General features: G+C 44.4%; 1 protein-coding gene across 3 annotated transcripts in view; it reads left to right on the top strand.

Annotated features, from left to right (window-relative positions):
• TBCCD1 (TBCC domain containing 1) overlaps positions 1 to 18,819 on the top strand; it is a 435,802-nt gene that overhangs the window by 32,327 nt on the left and 384,656 nt on the right. The window contains exon 1 of one of the 3 annotated variants that reach the window (XM_063934119.1): positions 12,942 to 13,001. The exons of the other annotated variants lie outside the window; for them this stretch is intronic. Coding sequence (XP_063790189.1) covers positions 12,984 to 13,001 — 18 coding nt within the window. The 5' untranslated portion in view covers positions 12,942 to 12,983. Of the gene's footprint in view, positions 1 to 12,941; positions 13,002 to 18,819 lie in introns of those variants that run through there. 3 annotated transcript variants of the gene reach the window in all.

The raw sequence follows: 18,819 nt of genomic DNA, 5'->3' as shown, positions 1-18,819 counted from the left end.
GGCCTCATGGTGTCAGCATTCTACATGGTGGAGTATGTTCAATTCCATTCTCGCCCCCTCCAGACACTGATTCTAGCCAAGTGGGACGGCCTGCCTCACCGGATCAGGTCTCGCATGATCTCATTGACTCCGGAGGCCCGTCTGTCGCTGCACTGGTGGCTCCAGGACCGACGATAGTGCAGGGGCCATCCCTTCTGGATATCCGACTGAGTCCTGTTGACGACAGATGCCAGTCTAAGAGGTTGGGGCGCGATGCTGGAGCAACACTCCCTTCAGGGTCGGTGGACCAAGGAGGAATCTCTCCTCTCGATCAACATTCTGGAATTGCGGGTAAAGATACCTTTATGAGCGTCATTCATTCTTCCCAAACGTGAGTCGGGTACGCTCTCTTAAGATATTCTTCATGCTTCTGTCTGCCTTATTGACCTGTTAAAAGATACCTTTATGTGGGGATCCAAATACGCACCTATGTAAGTTGGGTACGTTTGAGAATCCTCAATTTGTCCCCTAGTCTCCTCCAGTTATTATCATAACTGATTTTCATGACATTGGCTGAAACTTACTACACTATCAGTATCTCCACTGTTTATATTTCCGGGTCCATATGGGAAATCGAACACTGATATGAAGAGGTCCCATCCCAAGGACATCCATTAAATAAAAATCTCAACTGGAGAAAGAAACCTTTATGAGCCTTGAACAGCCTGCATCTACGTGAGTACGGTGTGTACCCTGTGAAAACCTCCCCCTTTTCTGCTTTCAAGAATATTCCACTTGATATCTCATCATATCGAACTATATACATACCAGGACTGTAGAAATATCTTTTTTGGGAATACCTCTTGATCTACCATTTATGACATCTTAGTCTTTTTGTATATTATTCCACCTTTATCCTATGTAATGTATGGTGTTGGATAGCGCATTAAGGTAGTAGAATATCTTTTTCTTGCTTTTATGGACCTTGGGCAATGTGTGGAATGATGGGATGTTGTTGAAGCAAAGCATCTTTCAATTTGGGACTCCAAGATTTTATTCTGAACAGCTTGTTCTAAAGGCCCATACACACTTGACGATAAAATGAACGACGTCGTTCATTTCAGCCCTCATCAACGACGTCGCTCATTATATCGTCAAGTGTGTATGCATCCGACGACCACCGATGCGCGGCCCCGCGGGACGTTAACGACCCTCGCTTATCTGTGGAGCATGTATGCTCAATTTCCACTATGGTCGTTACAGACCAGAGACGTCGTTGAATGTGTATGGTGTGAAAGACCAACGACCAAGCCACTGTTCACCAGCCCTGTTCCCAGCTCATTATTTTAATAAACTGTTCAGCTTGGATGCTTCAACGATGAATGGTCTATGGTCTTTGGTCTTTCGTCTTTGGTCGTTGGTAGTGTGTATGCTTATGTCGTTTGCTCAGCTGTTCAAGGGAAGTTCAAGGGAAGTCGTTAACGACGGTCGTTAACGATGTGTGCATCGTCAAGTGTGTATGGGCCTTTACACTTCACTAATTTTCTTCTGGAAGCGTGCTGTGGGATCCATATCTAGCTTCATATATGTGTCTGTACAGGAAAGTTGCCTCATGATTTCATTAATATATTGTGTCCTGTCTTATATAACAACACTGCCGCCTTTATCCGCCGGGCGAATTATAATGGAGGTATCCTGGCTCAGACTTTTTAGTGCTATTCTTTGTGCTCTAGACAAATTTTGATGAATGGGTCCCAGCGTAGCTGTGAATTGGTTCACCGAATCATTTAATAAACGACCAAACGTTTTCAAAGATGGATTTGTCGATGCTGGATCAAACGTGGATTAGTGGTATTTACGTATGATCTTATTAGTTGGCTCATTGTTGGTTTCCTGATTCTGGTTTTGGAAGAATTCTCTCAATCTCAATTTTCTACCCATTTGATGTATATCAGATTGCCATTCAAACGGGTCATGGAAATTCGTGGGAACAAATGAGAGACCCTTGTTCAAAATGAATTCTTCCGTAGCTGTAAGACCTCTCGATGACAAATTAAATATCAGGTTGTGGTCTTTTTGGACTTGGTTGTTTTTGCTGATCCTTTGGTTCTGTCCGCCCCTCCTTGTTGGCTTGGGCCAGCCTCTGCTCTGGCCCTGGTAGTTGTTCCTAAAGGGGGACGTTGTGAAGGAGTTGAATCATCTGAATCTGCCACGACGAAATCGCTGTCGCTATTTGATGTATAAGGACTTTTCTCAGGAGGTCCTCTGCGTTGTCTCTGATAGGCTCTCGCAGGAGCTCTGTAGTTATATTTAACTGTATCGGTCCCAGTAAGCCACCGATAAACTTGGCGATCCTCATAGTCACTTTGAAGTTTAGACCAAGTTACGGCATACCCAGGATCAGAGATAACTTCCACATGAGTTGAATTAAGAGCCTCGATCTTAGTTCTGGCGATTTGCAGCTCACGTCCCGACTCCTCCTCAATGACAAGCAGCATCAAATCGAAGCTGCATTTATTTAACACAGAAATCCATCATTGGCAAAACTCTGGATTGGTCCGCCCTGTGGTTGGGGCATTACGGATCCTGAAACCACGAGGAATCTGATTCAGTCTATAATAATCTGACAGCGTGGATCCGTCTAATAAATAATCAGTCTCTCGTTTACGTAATCTATTAAGCTGTTTATAAATATCATCCACTGTATCTTCCAAAGCCTCAGGCACACAATCCTCTGCAAATAAAATGCGTTCCGCCTAAACCTTTGGTAAAGCTCAGAGTGTCACCTGATTGTGTGCATAAATTGGTAAAAGCGAGCACATCACTCATATCCGTATGAGTATCTTCCATATTGATAGCTGACTTCACAAAATGATAAGTAACATGGTAACGTGATATCTTTTTAAATCATTTGGTGCCTTGATATTATGAGGTCCTTTGTGGCCCGAAATGCTGCGTCATTACTTGTGCGGAATGAGCTGTATACAACATTGATTGGTTGTGATGTATATCATCAAGCTGTGACCTTGTTATTACATTAAAACCATACGTTATTGAAGACCTAGAGTGCCGTGTCTGTTTGGGATTTACTATTATTCTAAACCTGCCATATGTTGTAATGTGTTTTAGGAAAATGTAATCTAATATTTTTTTTAACAATTAGTTTTTCTTGTTGCTGTACACGTTAAGGTGTGTACACACGGTGAGATTTTTTCTTAAGATTTTGACTATATAGTAAGAAAAGTTAGTGCAGATCGCAAGGTGAAAGTCACCTTGCGATCCCGATGCGCGGTCCCGCCAGGTCGGCATCGCAAGAAAAGATAGGCTGTGCAGGCAAGTCAATCCTTGCTAGATCGGTGTCCTATTTAGTTCATCTCACATGTCAATGACATCTCACATAAGCCAAAATCTCACATAAGCCAAAATCGTAAGCACACATAGTACAGATCTCAAGAAAAGTTAGTCAAAATCTGTCCTATCTGGCCTCCGGGGAGTTCAGGGGAAATCGCAAGTAAAAATAGGACATAGCAAGGATCTCACCGTGTGTACACACCCTTAGGGTGCATACACACGGTGAGATTCGGACTTATCCGATTCTCACCGTGCGACAGGGGGCCGGGTCGGCACTTAGCCAGTATCGCAAGCACATAATAACTGTGCTTGCGATGCTGGCTATGTGCGATTTCAATCCTGACTATCTCTTCTATAGAGATAGTCAGGATTGACTTGCCTGCACAGCCTATTTTTTCTTCCGATGCCGACCGCGCGGGGCCGCGCATCGGCATCGGATCGGGATCGCAAGGTGACTGTCACCTTGCGATCTGCACTATATTTTCTTCCGATTCTGACTATATAGTCAGAATCGGAAGAAAATATCTTACCGTGTGTACACACCTTTAGTGTCAATGTTATAAGATTCAGTGTTCATAAAGTGATATTTCATTCACTTAGTGGCAGACTGACGCATAGTGAAGTCTGACGAGTATCGGACTTTGTTATACAATGTGTATCAGGGATGCGCTACATAATACAGTATATATGCATATAGCTTTTCAAAATTGTGTATGTGTGTGTGTGTGTATGTATATGTGTGTGTATGTATGTGTGTGTGTATATATATATATTTGTTCATGGTGTTTGTGATGTATGTTGTACTGTGTCCACATGGATGTACCTTGTATGCCGACTGTTGATAATGCCATAACACTTTGTTTACAGAAGTGAATTACTACCCACTTCGTTTCTGATTGGCCGCCCACCGCATTATAGATTCCGACAAGCGTGCACTGGACCAGCCCTCTGACGAAGTCTGGTAACAAAGCGCGTTAGGGCGTGGCCTAGTGACGCTCCCGCCTGGTTCTGGTTCCGGCACGCCGCGGCCTTCACTCAGCAACGTGGGGTGGAAACCGCTGTGTCCGAGACGGGAGCAGGTGATGTCCTGGAGTGATATATGTTTAAATCCTGTGGTAACCAGTCCACAGTGTCTCTTGCTCTGGTACGAGTTTTATCTAGTGATGTACAGCTGTGAGTGCTGTACCAATAAACTTGCATGCACTATGGAGCACACCCTCTGCTTGTGTCTATAGATAGATTTTTTATATATATATATATATATATATATATATATATATATATATATATATACATAATCTATGTGTTCACTCTAGGAGTGAAAAGGGGCAGGGCGCCGGACTCCAGGGGCACATGTGCGTGCGGCCACGCAAATTAGGGGGCGTGGCCACGCCTATGACATTTTAGGGGGCGTGGCCACGCCTACGTCATTTTAGGGGGCGGTGCGGCCCACAGACGCTACTATAGAGAGCGTCTGTGGCCGGCGACGTCACTGTTGGGGGCGTGCCCAGCACCTCCGTCGGTGCTGGGCTTCCCCCAGCCCTCTCCCAATGCGTGAATGGATGTCGCGCACATGCGCACGGCATCTATACACGCCGGGAGGGCAGGATGCGGGCGGCTGTTCTAGCAGGGCGCCGCAAAAGGGGCAGGGCGGGTTTTGCCTGCTAAAAAACGGGCAGGGCGCGGCGCCCTGCTAAAACAGCCTAGAGTGAACACTATATAAAAATATATATATATATATATATATATATATATATATATATATATATATATATATATATATTGTGACAAGAACACTGGGATAGTGTTTGAGGGCAGGTATGTTTGTCCCAGGTTCTTGTCTTACATGTTTTAAAAAGTGTTAACTTCTAGGAAAAATGCTTTTGGTTTTGTCAGAACCTTTTCAGTTTGCTGTAAAAGCTGGGTATAGGCTCTAAGAGAGAGATAAGGAGAGTTCTAGACATTGGGCCCAGTTCGGGTCTTTGGCCTCACAGAGGGCTAATCGGGGGTTTCAGCTGTGTAAGTGTGTTATAGGGCTGCTAGCCTGATTAGTAGGAGCAGACTGCCTGGGAAGGCTGCAGGATCTGTGTGTGAGAGACACGCTTTCTGATGCAAGTAAGCTATACAGTATGTACTAAAGAACTCTGTGTTTTGTTTAGTGACAGTTAGGAATATCTTATGTTTAGTTAGTGCCGGACAGGCAAGGTATTTTTATTTTGGGGTTTGTTTTATTTTCTGTTTCAATAAAACTGGCCGGGGTCAGTTGTACCAGAAACTGGACTTGTGTTGTTCCTCAGCTGCTGCGTGCTGCCATATTCCCCAGGAAAAGGCGCCTTGCACCCCTACAGTGTTACAACTTGGTGGAGAATGCGAGCACACCGTTCTGCGCATAAGTGAAAGCAGCAGCTTTGTGAGGCCTGCAGAAAACGGTGGTTTATGCAGATACAGCCCAGTGTGAAGTTACTGAGACTCACCCCTGAGGGTTTGATATATGTCCTGGGTGAAAGCAGCTACAAAGCTGCCTGAAAAATCTGTCGACATGGAGGATCTGCTTAAAGCCTTGCTGCAAGCTACAGCGGCTCAGCAGGAGGCCAACCGACAGCAGCAGGTGGCAATGGAGGAAAATAGGAGACAACAGCAGGTGGCAATGGAGGAAAATTGGAGACTACAGCAGGAGGCCAACAGACAGCAGCAGGTGGCAATGGAGAAAAATAAGAGACAACAGCAGGCAGTTGTTGATGAACTTTACAGGCAACAGCGTCAGGATAGAGAGGCCTTAGCAGAAGTGGTGCAGAGACTTGCAGCTCGGGTTGGAGATGTGGCCGTCAGTGCTCCAACCAGCTCTAGTTCTATACGGGCCAGTCACTTCCTGCAGAAAATGACAGAGGCTGATGATGTGGAGGCCTATCTGACCACGTTTGAAAGGACTGCCGAGCGTGAGAACTGGCCGAATGCACAGTGGGCCAGTCTGCTGGCACCTTTCCTGTCAGGTGAGCCCCAAAAAGCTTACTTTGATTTAAGCCCTGCTGAGGCTCGGGACTATGATAAACTAAAGACTGAGATCCTGACCCGCCTGGGAGTCACGCTGTCAGTACGAGCACAACGGGTGCACCGTTGGCTGTACGCCATGGAGAAGCCTCCGCGCTCCCAGATGCACGACCTTATTCGGCTAACAAAAAAATGGCTACAGCCAGAGACATTAACTGGTCCCCAGATGGTGGAAAGAGTCGTCATGGACCGCTACTTGAGATCTTTGCCCATGGTCCTGCGCAAGTGGGTGAGCCATGGAAACCCGGGTACTGCTGACCAATTAGTGGACATGGTAGAGAGGTATTTGGCAGCAGAGGAACTACTGATGACCACCCAGCAACCCATAGATCCTCGACAGCGCCCTTCAGTAAAGACTGGTAAGACTGTTCCGTGGGAAAACGTTGCTGGGCGGTTAAGAGAACGCAAGGCTGGAGAGACTGTAAACACTGGCCCTGGAAACAGGCCAATGGGGCTAGAACGGTCTATGCTGCCCAAACGGGTTGATAATCGTGTGGTTAAATGTTTTAGGTGTGGTATGCCAGGTCATGTTATTGCCAATTGCCCAGTCACGCAAGAACCCATGCAATGTGATGCTGCCTTTGAATGTCGCAGAATGTCTTTCTTTGCTAGGTTAGCCTGTACTGTGGTACCTTCACCTGAGCTGGAAAAACAAATGTGTGATGTGTTCTTAGAGGGTAACCGGGTAGAGGCCTTGCTAGATTCAGGAAGTTTAGTTACCCTCGTGAAAGCTGGGTTAGTGAACCCCTTAAAGGTCCAGCAAATACCTATTGGGGTAACTTGCATACATGGGGATACCCAACATTATGCCACTGCTGAGGTGAATATAGAAACTTGTTGTGGGTCAGCAATGGTTAAAGTGGGACTGGTCCCTACCTTGGTGCATGAGGCCATAATAGGGAGGGATTTTCCTCATTTTTGGAAACTGTTGGAATCACGGTTATCTACAGATGTGAGAAGTAAAAAGCCAGTTGATAATACCGGTGATTTTATGGATGTACGTGGGTCTTCGGAACTTTCTGGCCCTTTGCCTTTTGCTAGTTTGGCTGGGTAAGTGACAGATGGGGAGTCCAGTGAGGACCCTCTTGCTGGGAACAGAGACATAGTAGTTAGAACTGAAAGCGTGCCTGACCTGGAGGTAAAGAAGGATCTGTTTGCGTCTGAACAGTTAAAGGATCCTACCTTAATAAAGGCTAGAGAGAATGTTAAGATTGTTAATGGGGAACCTGTGGTACCAGGTGACAGGGTTACGTATCCCCACATGGCCATCTGTAATGAGCTCTTGTACCACATTGTCAAAAGGGGTGAGGATGTGGTGGAACAGTTGGTAGTTCCCCAGCCTTATCGGAGAACGGTACTAGATTTAGCTCATAGTCACGTTACCGCAGGACATTTAGGGGCAGAAAAAACCACTGAAAGAGTTTTACAAAGGTTCTTTTGGCCAGGGGTTTATAAAGAAGTGTCTGAATATTGTTCTTCCTGTCCTGAATGCCAGTATCATGCCCCTAGACCCCATTTCAGGAGCCCACTAGTTCCCATGCCTATTATAGAGGTCCCGTTTGACAGAATAGCCATGGATCTCGTGGGGCCCTTGTTAAAGTCTGCTCGGGGCCATCAGTATATCCTGGTAATTATGGACTATGCCACTCGATATCCTGAGGCTGTCCCTTTACGCACTATCACAACCAAGGCGATAGCTATGGAGCTGGTGCAGGTATTTAGTAGAGTGGGAATACCAAAAGAAATTTTGACTGACCAAGGTACTCCATTTATGTCAAGGATCATGAAAGAATTGTGCAAGTTATTTAAGGTCACTCACCTCAGGACGTCCATCTACCATCCCCAAACTGACGGGTTGGTGGAAAGGTTTAATAAAACATTAAAAAGTATGTTAAAAAAGGTTGTTGAGAGAGATGGGAAAAACTGGGATTGTTTGTTGCCCTACTTGTTAATGGCCATCAGAGAAGTTCCTCAGTCCTCTACGGGGTTTTCTCCATTTGATTTGTTGTATGGTAGACACCCCAGAGGGCTGTTGGATATTGCCAAAGAGACGTGGGAAGGACAGCCCACTCCTTATAGAAGCGTTATTGAGCATGTAACACAAATGCAGGATAGGATTGCAGCCGTGGTACCTGTTGTCAGAGAGCACATGGAACAGGCCCAAAGTGCTCAACAGAGGGTCTATAACCGGAGTGCCAAGATACGGGAATTTGCTCCTGGCGATAGAGTTCTTGTTTTGGTACCCACTGTGGAAAGCAAATTCCTAGCTAAATGGCAGGGTCCATTTGAGATTAGGGAAAAAGTGAATGAGGTTAATTACAAAGTATACCAGCCGGGAAAGAGAAAACCCGAACAGATCTACCATGTTAACTTAATCAAACCCTGGAAAGATAGGTTGTCTCTGTCAGCGGAGCCTTGCCCTTCTGTGTCTTCACCCCGGTTGCTTCCCGCAGTGAAGGTGTCAGAGACATTATCAGCTGATCAGAACAATCAGGTTAAAGAATTTCTCATCCAAAATAGGGAGGTATTTTCAGAGCTGCCTGGCCGAACGACCATAATAAAACATGACATTGTCACAGAACCAGGGGTCAGGGTTCATTTAAAGCCATATAGGATTCCTGAAGCTCAGCGAGAAGCTATTTCTAAAGAAGTTAAAACCATGTTAGAACTTGGAGTCATAGAGGAGTCTAACAGTGAGTGGTCCAGTCCCATAGTGCTCATCCCGAAGCCCGACGGTAGCATACGCTTCTGTAATGACTTTCGTAAGTTAAATGAGGTGTCCAAGTTTGACGCATACCCCATGCCCCGTGTGGATGAGCTTGTAGAAAGGCTGGGAACAGCCAGGTTTCTCACCACATTGGACCTGACCAAAGGTTACTGGCAAATACCTTTATCTGATAGCGCCAAAGAAAAAACAGCCTTTTCGGTTCCGGAGGGGCTGTACCAGTATAAGATGTTACCCTCCAGCAACCTTTCAACGGGCGATGGATAAAATTTTGAGGCCCCATAGAAAATATGCAGCTGCCTATTTGGATGATGTGGTAATTCACAGTAAATACTGGGGGTCCCATTTGGTTAAAGTACAAGCAGTACTGGACTCAATCAGAGAGGCAGGGTTAACTGCTAACCCAAAGAAGTGCTGCCTCGCAATGGAGGAGGTCAAATACTTGGGCTTCACCATAGGCAGAGGTCTGATTAGGCCCCAATTGAATAAAGTTGATGCTATTCAAAACTGGCCTCGTCCAGTGAATAAAAAACAGGTAAGGGCTTTTTAGGGAATTAAAAAAACTGTGTTCCCTAATGCACACCGAGTGAATAATATTACTATATAATAATAGTCAGATAATACGGAGATCTTAGTTGCGTATATCTGCAGATATAGGGTTAAGCCCCCAGGCCGATCGACAAGGCTTCTAATAGGGGTTAATAAGAAGCACAGAAGTGCTATGTAAGTGGTGTGATTAAAAAATATATACAAAGTGATAGGAAAAATAATAAGTGTTAATAAAGTGTTAGGGTGTGCCGACCTGCAACAGCCCACCCATACCGACACAGGGGCCACTGCACCCCACACCCACCCCATAAATAATTACATATATATATATCTGGGTTAAATTCCCAGTGTAAGGCCACATGGTAATGGCACCTACAGCATCTGAGAGCCAGCTTACCTGGGGATACCCCTGACTTCCCCTATGGCACTACTAGAGTCAGCAATCCCTCCTAATGCTGACCCATTTGTGCCTCTCTATATACAATACACAAGGTGGGAAGCTGCTCAATCAGATTGTAATGTCACTCAGGTGCTAAAAGGGGAGGGGTAATTCTGTGTAGGAAAAAAAACTGTGTTCCCTAATGCACACCGAGTGAATAATATTACTATATAATAATAGTCAGATAATACGGAGATCTTAGTTGCGTATATCTGCAGATATAGGGTTAAGCCCCCAGGCCGATCGACAAGGCTTCTCCGTCACTGGGGGTCCCTAATACTAGGTATGGGCCTGGGGTGCAGGACCCCACAATGTCGGCACAGGCCGGCCACCCCAGGTCAGCACACAGGTGAAAATTAATAGGGGTTAATAAGAAGCACAGAAGTGCTATGTAAGTGGTGTGATTAAAAAATATATACAAAGTGATAGGAAAAATAATAAGTGTTAATAAAGTGTTAGGGTGTGCCGACCTGCAACAGCCCACCCATACCGACACAGGGGCCACTGCACCCCACACCCACCCCATAAATAATTACATATATATATATCTGGGTTAAATTCCCAGTGTAAGGCCACATGGTAATGGCACCTACAGCATCTGAGAGCCAGCTTACCTGGGGATACCCCTGACTTCCCCTATGGCACTACTAGAGTCAGCAATCCCTCCTAATGCTGACCCATTTGTGCCTCTCTATATACAATACACAAGGTGGGAAGCTGCTCAATCAGATTGTAATGTCACTCAGGTGCTAAAAGGGGAGGGGTAATTCTGTGTAGGAAAAAAAAACTGTGTTCCCTAATGCACACCGAGTGAATAATATTACTATATAATAATAGTCAGATAATACGGAGATCTTAGTTGCGTATATCTGCAGATATAGGGTTAAGCCTTTATTAACACTTATTATTTTTCCTATCACTTTGTATATATTTTTTAATCACACCACTTACATAGCACTTCTGTGCTTCTTATTAACCCCTATTAATTTTCACCTGTGTGCTGACCTGGGGTGGCCGGCCTGTGCCGACATTGTGGGGTCCTGCACCCCAGGCCCATACCTAGTATTAGGGACCCCCAGTGACGGAGAAGCCTTGTCGATCGGCCTGGGGGCTTAACCCTATATCTGCAGATATACGCAACTAAGATCTCCGTATTATCTGACTATTATTATATAGTAATATTATTCACTCGGTGTGCATTAGGGAACACAGTTTTTTTCCTACACAGAATTACCCCTCCCCTTTTAGCACCTGAGTGACATTACAATCTGATTGAGCAGCTTCCCACCTTGTGTATTGTATATAGAGAGGCACAAATGGGTCAGCATTAGGAGGGATTGCTGACTCTAGTAGTGCCATAGGGGAAGTCAGGGGTATCCCCAGGTAAGCTGGCTCTCAGATGCTGTAGGTGCCATTACCATGTGGCCTTACACTGGGAATTTAACCCAGATATATATATATATGTAATTATTTATGGGGTGGGTGTGGGGTGCAGTGGCCCCTGTGTCGGTATGGGTGGGCTGTTGCAGGTCGGCACACCCTAACACTTTATTAACACTTATTATTTTTCCTATCACTTTGTATATATTTTTTAATCACACCACTTACATAGCACTTCTGTGCTTCTTATTAACCCCTATTAATTTTCACCTGTGTGCTGACCTGGGGTGGCCGGCCTGTGCCGACATTGTGGGGTCCTGCACCCCAGGCCCATACCTAGTATTAGGGACCCCCAGTGACGGAGAAGCCTTGTCGATCGGCCTGGGGGCTTAACCCTATATCTGCAGATATACGCAACTAAGATCTCCGTATTATCTGACTATTATTATATAGTAATATTATTCACTCGGTGTGCATTAGGGAACACAGTTTTTTTCCTACACAGAATTACCCCTCCCCTTTTAGCACCTGAGTGACATTACAATCTGATTGAGCAGCTTCCCACCTTGTGTACTTTTTAGGGAATTACTGGGTACTATAGACAGTTTATTCCCAATTTTGCGACCACAGCGGTGCCGTTGTCAGACCTTACCAAAGGGAAGCAGTCAAATGTGGTGAAATGGAACCCTGATGCAGAAAAGGCGTTCCAAGCGTTAAAAGTGGCTTTGTGTTCACAACCGGTGTTGATAACACCAGATTTTTCAAAAGAATTTGTGGTACAGACAGATGCCTCAGAGGTAGGGATAGGTGCTGTGCTGTCCCAAACCAGAGATGGGGACGAACACCCTATCATTTATTTGAGTAGGAAACTCAATGAGCATGAAAAAAGGTATGCCATTGTGGAAAAGGAGGCTTTGGCCATTAAGTGGGCACTAGATACCTTGAGATATTACCTCTTGGGTAGACAATTCAGACTAGTGACGGATCATGCCCCTTTAAAATGGATGTATGTAAATAGAGGCAAGAATGCTCGGGTAACTAGATGGTTTCTAGCGTTGCAGGATTTTAAGTTTACTGTTGAACATAGACCGGGAACACAATTGGCCAACGCAGATGCATTGTCTCGCATCTTCTGTTTGGGGGCTACAAGTGTTCCGGCCCCTAGGTCGAAACAGGGGAGGGGGATATGTGACAAGAACACAGGGATAGTGTTTGAGGGCAGGTATGTTTGTCCCAGGTTCTTGTCTTACATGTTTTAAAAAGTGTTAACTTCTAGGAAAAATGCTTTTGGTTTTGTCAGAACCTTTTCAGTTTGCTGTAAAAGCTGGGTATAGGCTCTAAGAGAGAGATAAGGAGAGTTCTAGACATTGGGCCCAGTTCGGGTCTTTGGCCTCACAGAGGGCTAATCAGGGTTTCAGCTGTGTAAGTGTGTTATAGGGCTGCTAGCCTGATTAGTAGGAGCAGACTGCCTGGGAAGGCTGCAGGATCTGTGTGTGAGAGACACGCTTTCTGATGCAAGTAAGCTATACAGTATGTACTAAAGAACTCTGTGTTTTGTTTAGTGACAGTTAGGAATATCTTATGTTTAGTTAGTGCCGGACAGGCAAGGTATTTTTATTTTTGGGTTTTGTTTTATTTTCTGTTTCAATAAAACTGGCCGGGGTCAGTTGTACCAGAAACTGGACTTGTGTTGTTCCTCAGCTGCTGCGTGCTGCCATATTCCCCAGGAAAAGGCGCCTTGCACCCCTACAGTGTTACAACTTATATATATATATATATAACACACACACACACACACACACACACACACACACACACACACACACACACTTGTGCTCATAAGTTTACATACCCTAGCAGAATTTGATTTTCTGCCCATTTGTCAGAGAATATGAAAGATAACTCACAAACTTTTCTTTCACTCATGGTTAGTGGTTGGGTAAAGCCATTTATTGTCAAACTCACTGACCTTTTATAAACACACACTGATTACAAGCAAACAGATCACAGGTGAGGATGGTTACCTTTAGTAGCCATTCAAACCTGTTTGTGTCAATTTATGTGCATGTCATCAGGCCAAAATCTCCAGGGTATTTAAACTTTTGATCAGGGTCATTTGGGTAGTTTCTGTTGTCATTATGATTTAAAAAGAGTAAACACAGTTGTTTGACAATAAATGGCTTCACCCAACCACTAACCATGAGTGAAAGAAAAGTTTATCATTCATATTCTCTGACAAATGGCCAGAAAATCACAAATTCTGCTAGGATATGTAAACTTATGAGCACAACTGTATGTGTGTGTGTGTGTGTGTGTGTGTGTTAAGAATGCCAAATTGATTTCTCACAAATATTTAAAATGCCCGCTCTAATATATATTTTAAATGCCTGCACCTCTTACTACCATATACGATAAAAGTACGCTGTACATCGCAAAACACTCTATCCCATAAGAGAAACCGATACACCCACACATTATCTGAGTTCCAAAGCTCAATGAAGTATAGATTTGTTGTTAACAGGATATGGATTCAATATATATTACAAAGTACAGTATACCTATAGTTACATGGTTACACTCACACAGTAAGCAGTTAAAACATAGTTAAAACACGGTTACATATTGTTACAGTTAAATGCCAGGGATACAATTACCATATCTTTCTCATATAAGTTTGTCCCTCCATATGACTCTCTTTCTCTCTTTCCTCTGTAAAATCATGCAAGACCTCCATCTCCCTCTGAGACCACAAGCATCTAACTCTGAGCTCCCAAGAGACGGGAACTACTTTCCTGTGTGACTAGTTTCTGGGGGAGGGGTTCATGATGAACATGCTCAGCCCTTGGGGACGTCCAAAGGGGCTGGCCTGAGTTTCCTATTTGGAAGCTTCTATTGTTTAAATAGATGTGATTTTAGCTTTTTTTTTTTTTTTTTAAAAGTTAGAATTTTTATTGAGGTTGGTCAGTAATCAAAACAGTAACAAGAACAAACTTGCGCAGGGTAATGATATTGAACATGAAAACAAACATTTTACATACCAAATCAGAACAATAGAGACATTTTCATGGAATTATAGGCCAATAGGTATTAGTAATTTGCGCCCTGCATAACTCTACACGTGTATCTGACTTTTCTCATTTTATTTTACCGATATAGTATAAAATTTATACCAAAACAGAGTGTAATCTTGTGAAGAGTATGAGTAGGAAAGCAAAAGGAAAGGGAGGGTGAGAAGAAACTAGAGAATATATCTTAATAAAGGGGAAACAATGGGAAAATTACATATCGGGAGGCAAGAGGATGGGAACAGTCCACTGTATTGATAACAGAGGGAGGGACAACAGAGGTGATAGAGGTATTAGCATAGTTAGCAATATCAACATAGTCCGGGCATCAATAAAGACCGAGCGAGGTACTAAGGAGACCAGATGTTGTGGAACTGGGCCACTGTGTTGTTCCTCAGGCTTGTAATATATTCCATACTGGCTATATAATTAATCTTGGTCATCAGTAATGCCTTGGAGGGAGGTTTATGGTCTTTCCAGCATTTAGCGATCAGAGATTTAGCTGCCATGCAAAGTAACATGGTAAGCTTGTCTTGGGGTTTGGGTAGCAATGGTATGGGAGCATGCAGAAGAGCAGTTTCAGGGGAGACGTCTAGATTATGTCCGCATGTTTGAGCAATAAGTGCTCCTACCATTTCCCAAAAGGGGCGAATAGAGGGGCACGTCCACCATATGTGGAAAAAGGTGCCCTCCTCTCCACAGAGTCTCCAACACAGATTTGATGTCGTGGGGTAAATGGAATGAAGTCTGGAGGGAACTAAGTACCACCTGGTGTAGACCTTATAGCATGTTTCTCTGAGTGCCACACTAATGGAGGCTTTGGCAATGCGCATTCTGATTTCTTCCCATTGATCATCTTCCAACGGATGGGAGAGATCTGATTCCCAGGCTAATTCATGGGATTCACGGTCAGGGGGGTCTGGGGTCAGAATAGAGTTGTATATTGTTGAGATATTCCCTTTTTTGCCAATTGAAAGTAAACACATATGTTCAAAGGAGGTGAGTGGTTTCAAAGATGTAGTTTTAAGCTGAGATTTGAGAAAGCTAAGAATTTGGATGTAATGGTAATGGCACGAGGATGGCAAACCAAGGCGTTCCTGAAATTCTCCAAAAGAGGTCGGTGCTGAATGGCCTTTAACATGGATACATCTTGTGATACCCTGTGATTGCCATGGAGCCGCCATTTTTCGTTCGCAGCCTGGGGGAAAGGCAGGATGTCCCCAGATAGGTGTTAAAGGTGAGGGGTGTGAGGTTAGATTGTAGGTGCTGCGGAGTTTGTCCCATAATCCAAGGGTGAATTTAATCGTGGGGATTGAGTAGGCCGAGGCTGGTCTGCAGGACCCGGGGAGCCATAGAAGAGAGTCGAGGGGGACGCACTGATACATTGAGTTCTCAATATCGACCCATTTTCTGTTCCCTTGGAGGGAATGCCAGGACACCATATGATTAAGGTGACAGGCATTAAAATAAGCCTGGAGGTTAGGATATCCCAATCCGCCTGAGGTAGCACTTTTGGTCAGCAGTGTTCGTCTTAATCGAGATTTACGGTGTGCCCAAATAAATTTGTTGCACAATGATTGCAATGAGGTCAAAGTCACTCGGGGCACCATTATCGGAATGGTCTGAAATAGGTAAAGAATACGGGGAAGGAGATTCATTTTCAGGGCGTTAATCCGTCCAATCCATGAAATGAATAATCTGTCCCATTTATCCAGGTCTTGGGTGAAAGTTTTAATCATAGGAACATAGTTAGTTTGGTAAAGGCTGGTGTAAGATTTAGTAATGAATATGCCGAGATATTTGATAGCCGAGGGTCTCCAAAGAAAAGGTTAAGAGGAGGTTAGAATCAAGTGGGTCTGGGGTGGGATATTAAATGCAAGGGCCTCAGATTTGGTGTGGTTTATTTTGTAACCAGAGAGGGAACCGTATAGTAGCAATTCTTTTTGTAGATTAGGCAGAGAAATCAAAGGGTTAGATAAAGTAAAGAGCACGTCATCCGCAAATAAAGATATTTTGTATGAGTTCTGCCCCACTGTAATCCCCCCAATGTCCGTATTAAGTCTAATACGGGCCGCAAGAGGTTCGATGCATAGAGCAAAAAGTAGGGGTGAAAGAGGGCAGCCCTGGCGCGTACCATTCTTCAAATTAAATCGAGGTGAGCTTAATCCATTGGTCAGGACCATAGATGAGGGGTTGGAATAGAGGGCCGCTATTGCAGTGATGAAATGACCGTGGAGGCCGAACGTAGATAAAGTAGAAAACAAAAAGGGCCAGGAAATGCGATCAAATGCCTTTTCGGCGTCTAGCGCCAGGGCAATCGCTGGTGTTTTCGTCGAGTTTATTTGGTGGATCAAATTAATAGTGCGTCTGGTGTTGTCCGAGGCCTGACGGCCAGGGATAAATCCCACTTGGTCAGGATCTATTAATGATGGCAACACAGCATTCAGGCGAGTTGCTAGTATTTTGGCAAAGAGTTTGAGATCGGTGTTTATCAAAGATATGGGTCTGTAATTTGTGAAATGCGAAGGATCTTTTCCAGGTTTCGGGATTACAATAATGCGGGACGTCGTGGAGTCAGTGTGGAAGGGCGTACCCCGTAATATTTTATTAAACAGGGAGGCCATATGAGGGATGAGTTGCGGGGCGAAGGTTTTGTAATACACCATCGGATAGCCATCCAGACCGGGTGCTTTCGAAGGTTTCTGGGTTTTCAGAGCCGCTTCAATTTCCTCAGCAGAAATATCAGCATTGAGAGCAGAATTAGTTTCCTCGTCTATACGAGGGAGAGCGCATGAATCTAAATATTGTTGTGCCTGATCGGCTTGTGCTAAGGGGTCGGACGGAGGATCAAGGTTATAGTGTCCTATAATAGTCATAGAAGATACCATTAATTTTTTGGGGGTCGTAGGTAATGTTACCTGAAGGTTGTCTAATAGTATGGATGCATTGATTAGCCTTTTTGGCACGTAATTGGTTAGCTAATAAAGTATGTGCCTTGTTACTTTTATCGTAAAATGATTGATTGGCTCATCGAAGCGAGCGCTCAATATTCTCTGCCAAGAGAGATTGTAGGTCATCACGTGCTTTTGAAAGTTCGGCTAGAGTTTTTTTAGATCGTGTACGTTTATGTTCTTGATCCAATGTTGCAATATTATCCGTTAACAGGGCAATTTGGCTTTCTCGGTCTCTCTTACGGCGGGATGCAAATTGGATAATGGATCCCCTGATAACCGCCTTATGGGCTTCCCATATAGTGGCTATATTGCAGTCACCTTCTACGTTAACCGCGAAATAATCCCGAAGTTCTGTCTTAATTAAGTCCTGAAACTTAGGGATCTTCAATAGTGTCTCGTTTAGTCTCCATGTCGGTCTACCGTCAGGGATATAAAAAATGTCAAATGTCGCAGTTAAAGCTGCGTGGTCTGTCCAGGTAAGTGGGACTATCGAGGAAAAGCGAGCGGTGCGGGAGAGAGGTGCACAACTCAAGAACATATCAATACGAGAGTACACATCGTGCGGATTAGAGTTGAAGGTATAGTCCCTGGTGGTCGGGTTAAGGAATCGCCAGACATCGAACAAACCAGCCTCGGCCATGCCACTGTGTAATACGGAGGAATTCGGGGTTTGACTACTACGCAAAGGTCCGGACCTGTCCATGCCCGTGAGAGCCATGTTGAAATCGCCACCAACAAGTATTTTACCTCGTCTATATGAGTAAAGGTCCTGAAAGAACTTACGAAAGAATTTGGATTGGGCAGTGTTTGGAGCGTACAGGTTAGCCAAGGTAACCTCCTCGTGTCCAATTTTTCCTCTCGCCATTACGTATCGGCCTTCATTGTCGTGCTTACAGTCTAGGAATTGGAAAGGGATGGACCCCCTTATTAAGATAGCCACCCCATGTTTTTTTGCTGTATGATTGGAGTACCAGACCATAGGAAATTGTTTAGATGTCATGGAGGGATGGGAATCTGATTTCAAGTGTGTCTCCTGTAAGAAAATCACGTCACCTTTTAATGTTTTGAGAGATCTGTGGAGATGAGAGCGTTTCTGGGGAGTGTTCAGCCCTTTGACATTAATGGACAGGCATTTTAGCGGCATGTTTGAAGCTGAAGAGGAGGTAATTCGCTGGAGATCTCTAGGGTCCCGGACTCTGCTAATATGGGCGAAAGAGACAAAAAGAAAAAAAAGAGCAAAATAGGAGTATATAATTCTGTGTACGAACAATGTTAGTTAAATTAAATTAAACAAACTTTCTGTGGTTACAGGGGTGTCAATATACAGGT

Source organism: Pseudophryne corroboree, chromosome 7 (genome assembly GCF_028390025.1).
Source record: "Pseudophryne corroboree isolate aPseCor3 chromosome 7, aPseCor3.hap2, whole genome shotgun sequence".
Taxonomy (NCBI): domain Eukaryota; kingdom Metazoa; phylum Chordata; class Amphibia; order Anura; family Myobatrachidae; genus Pseudophryne; species Pseudophryne corroboree.
The sequence above is the reverse complement of the archived record's forward strand: the minus strand, read 5'-3'. Positions and strand labels throughout refer to the sequence as shown.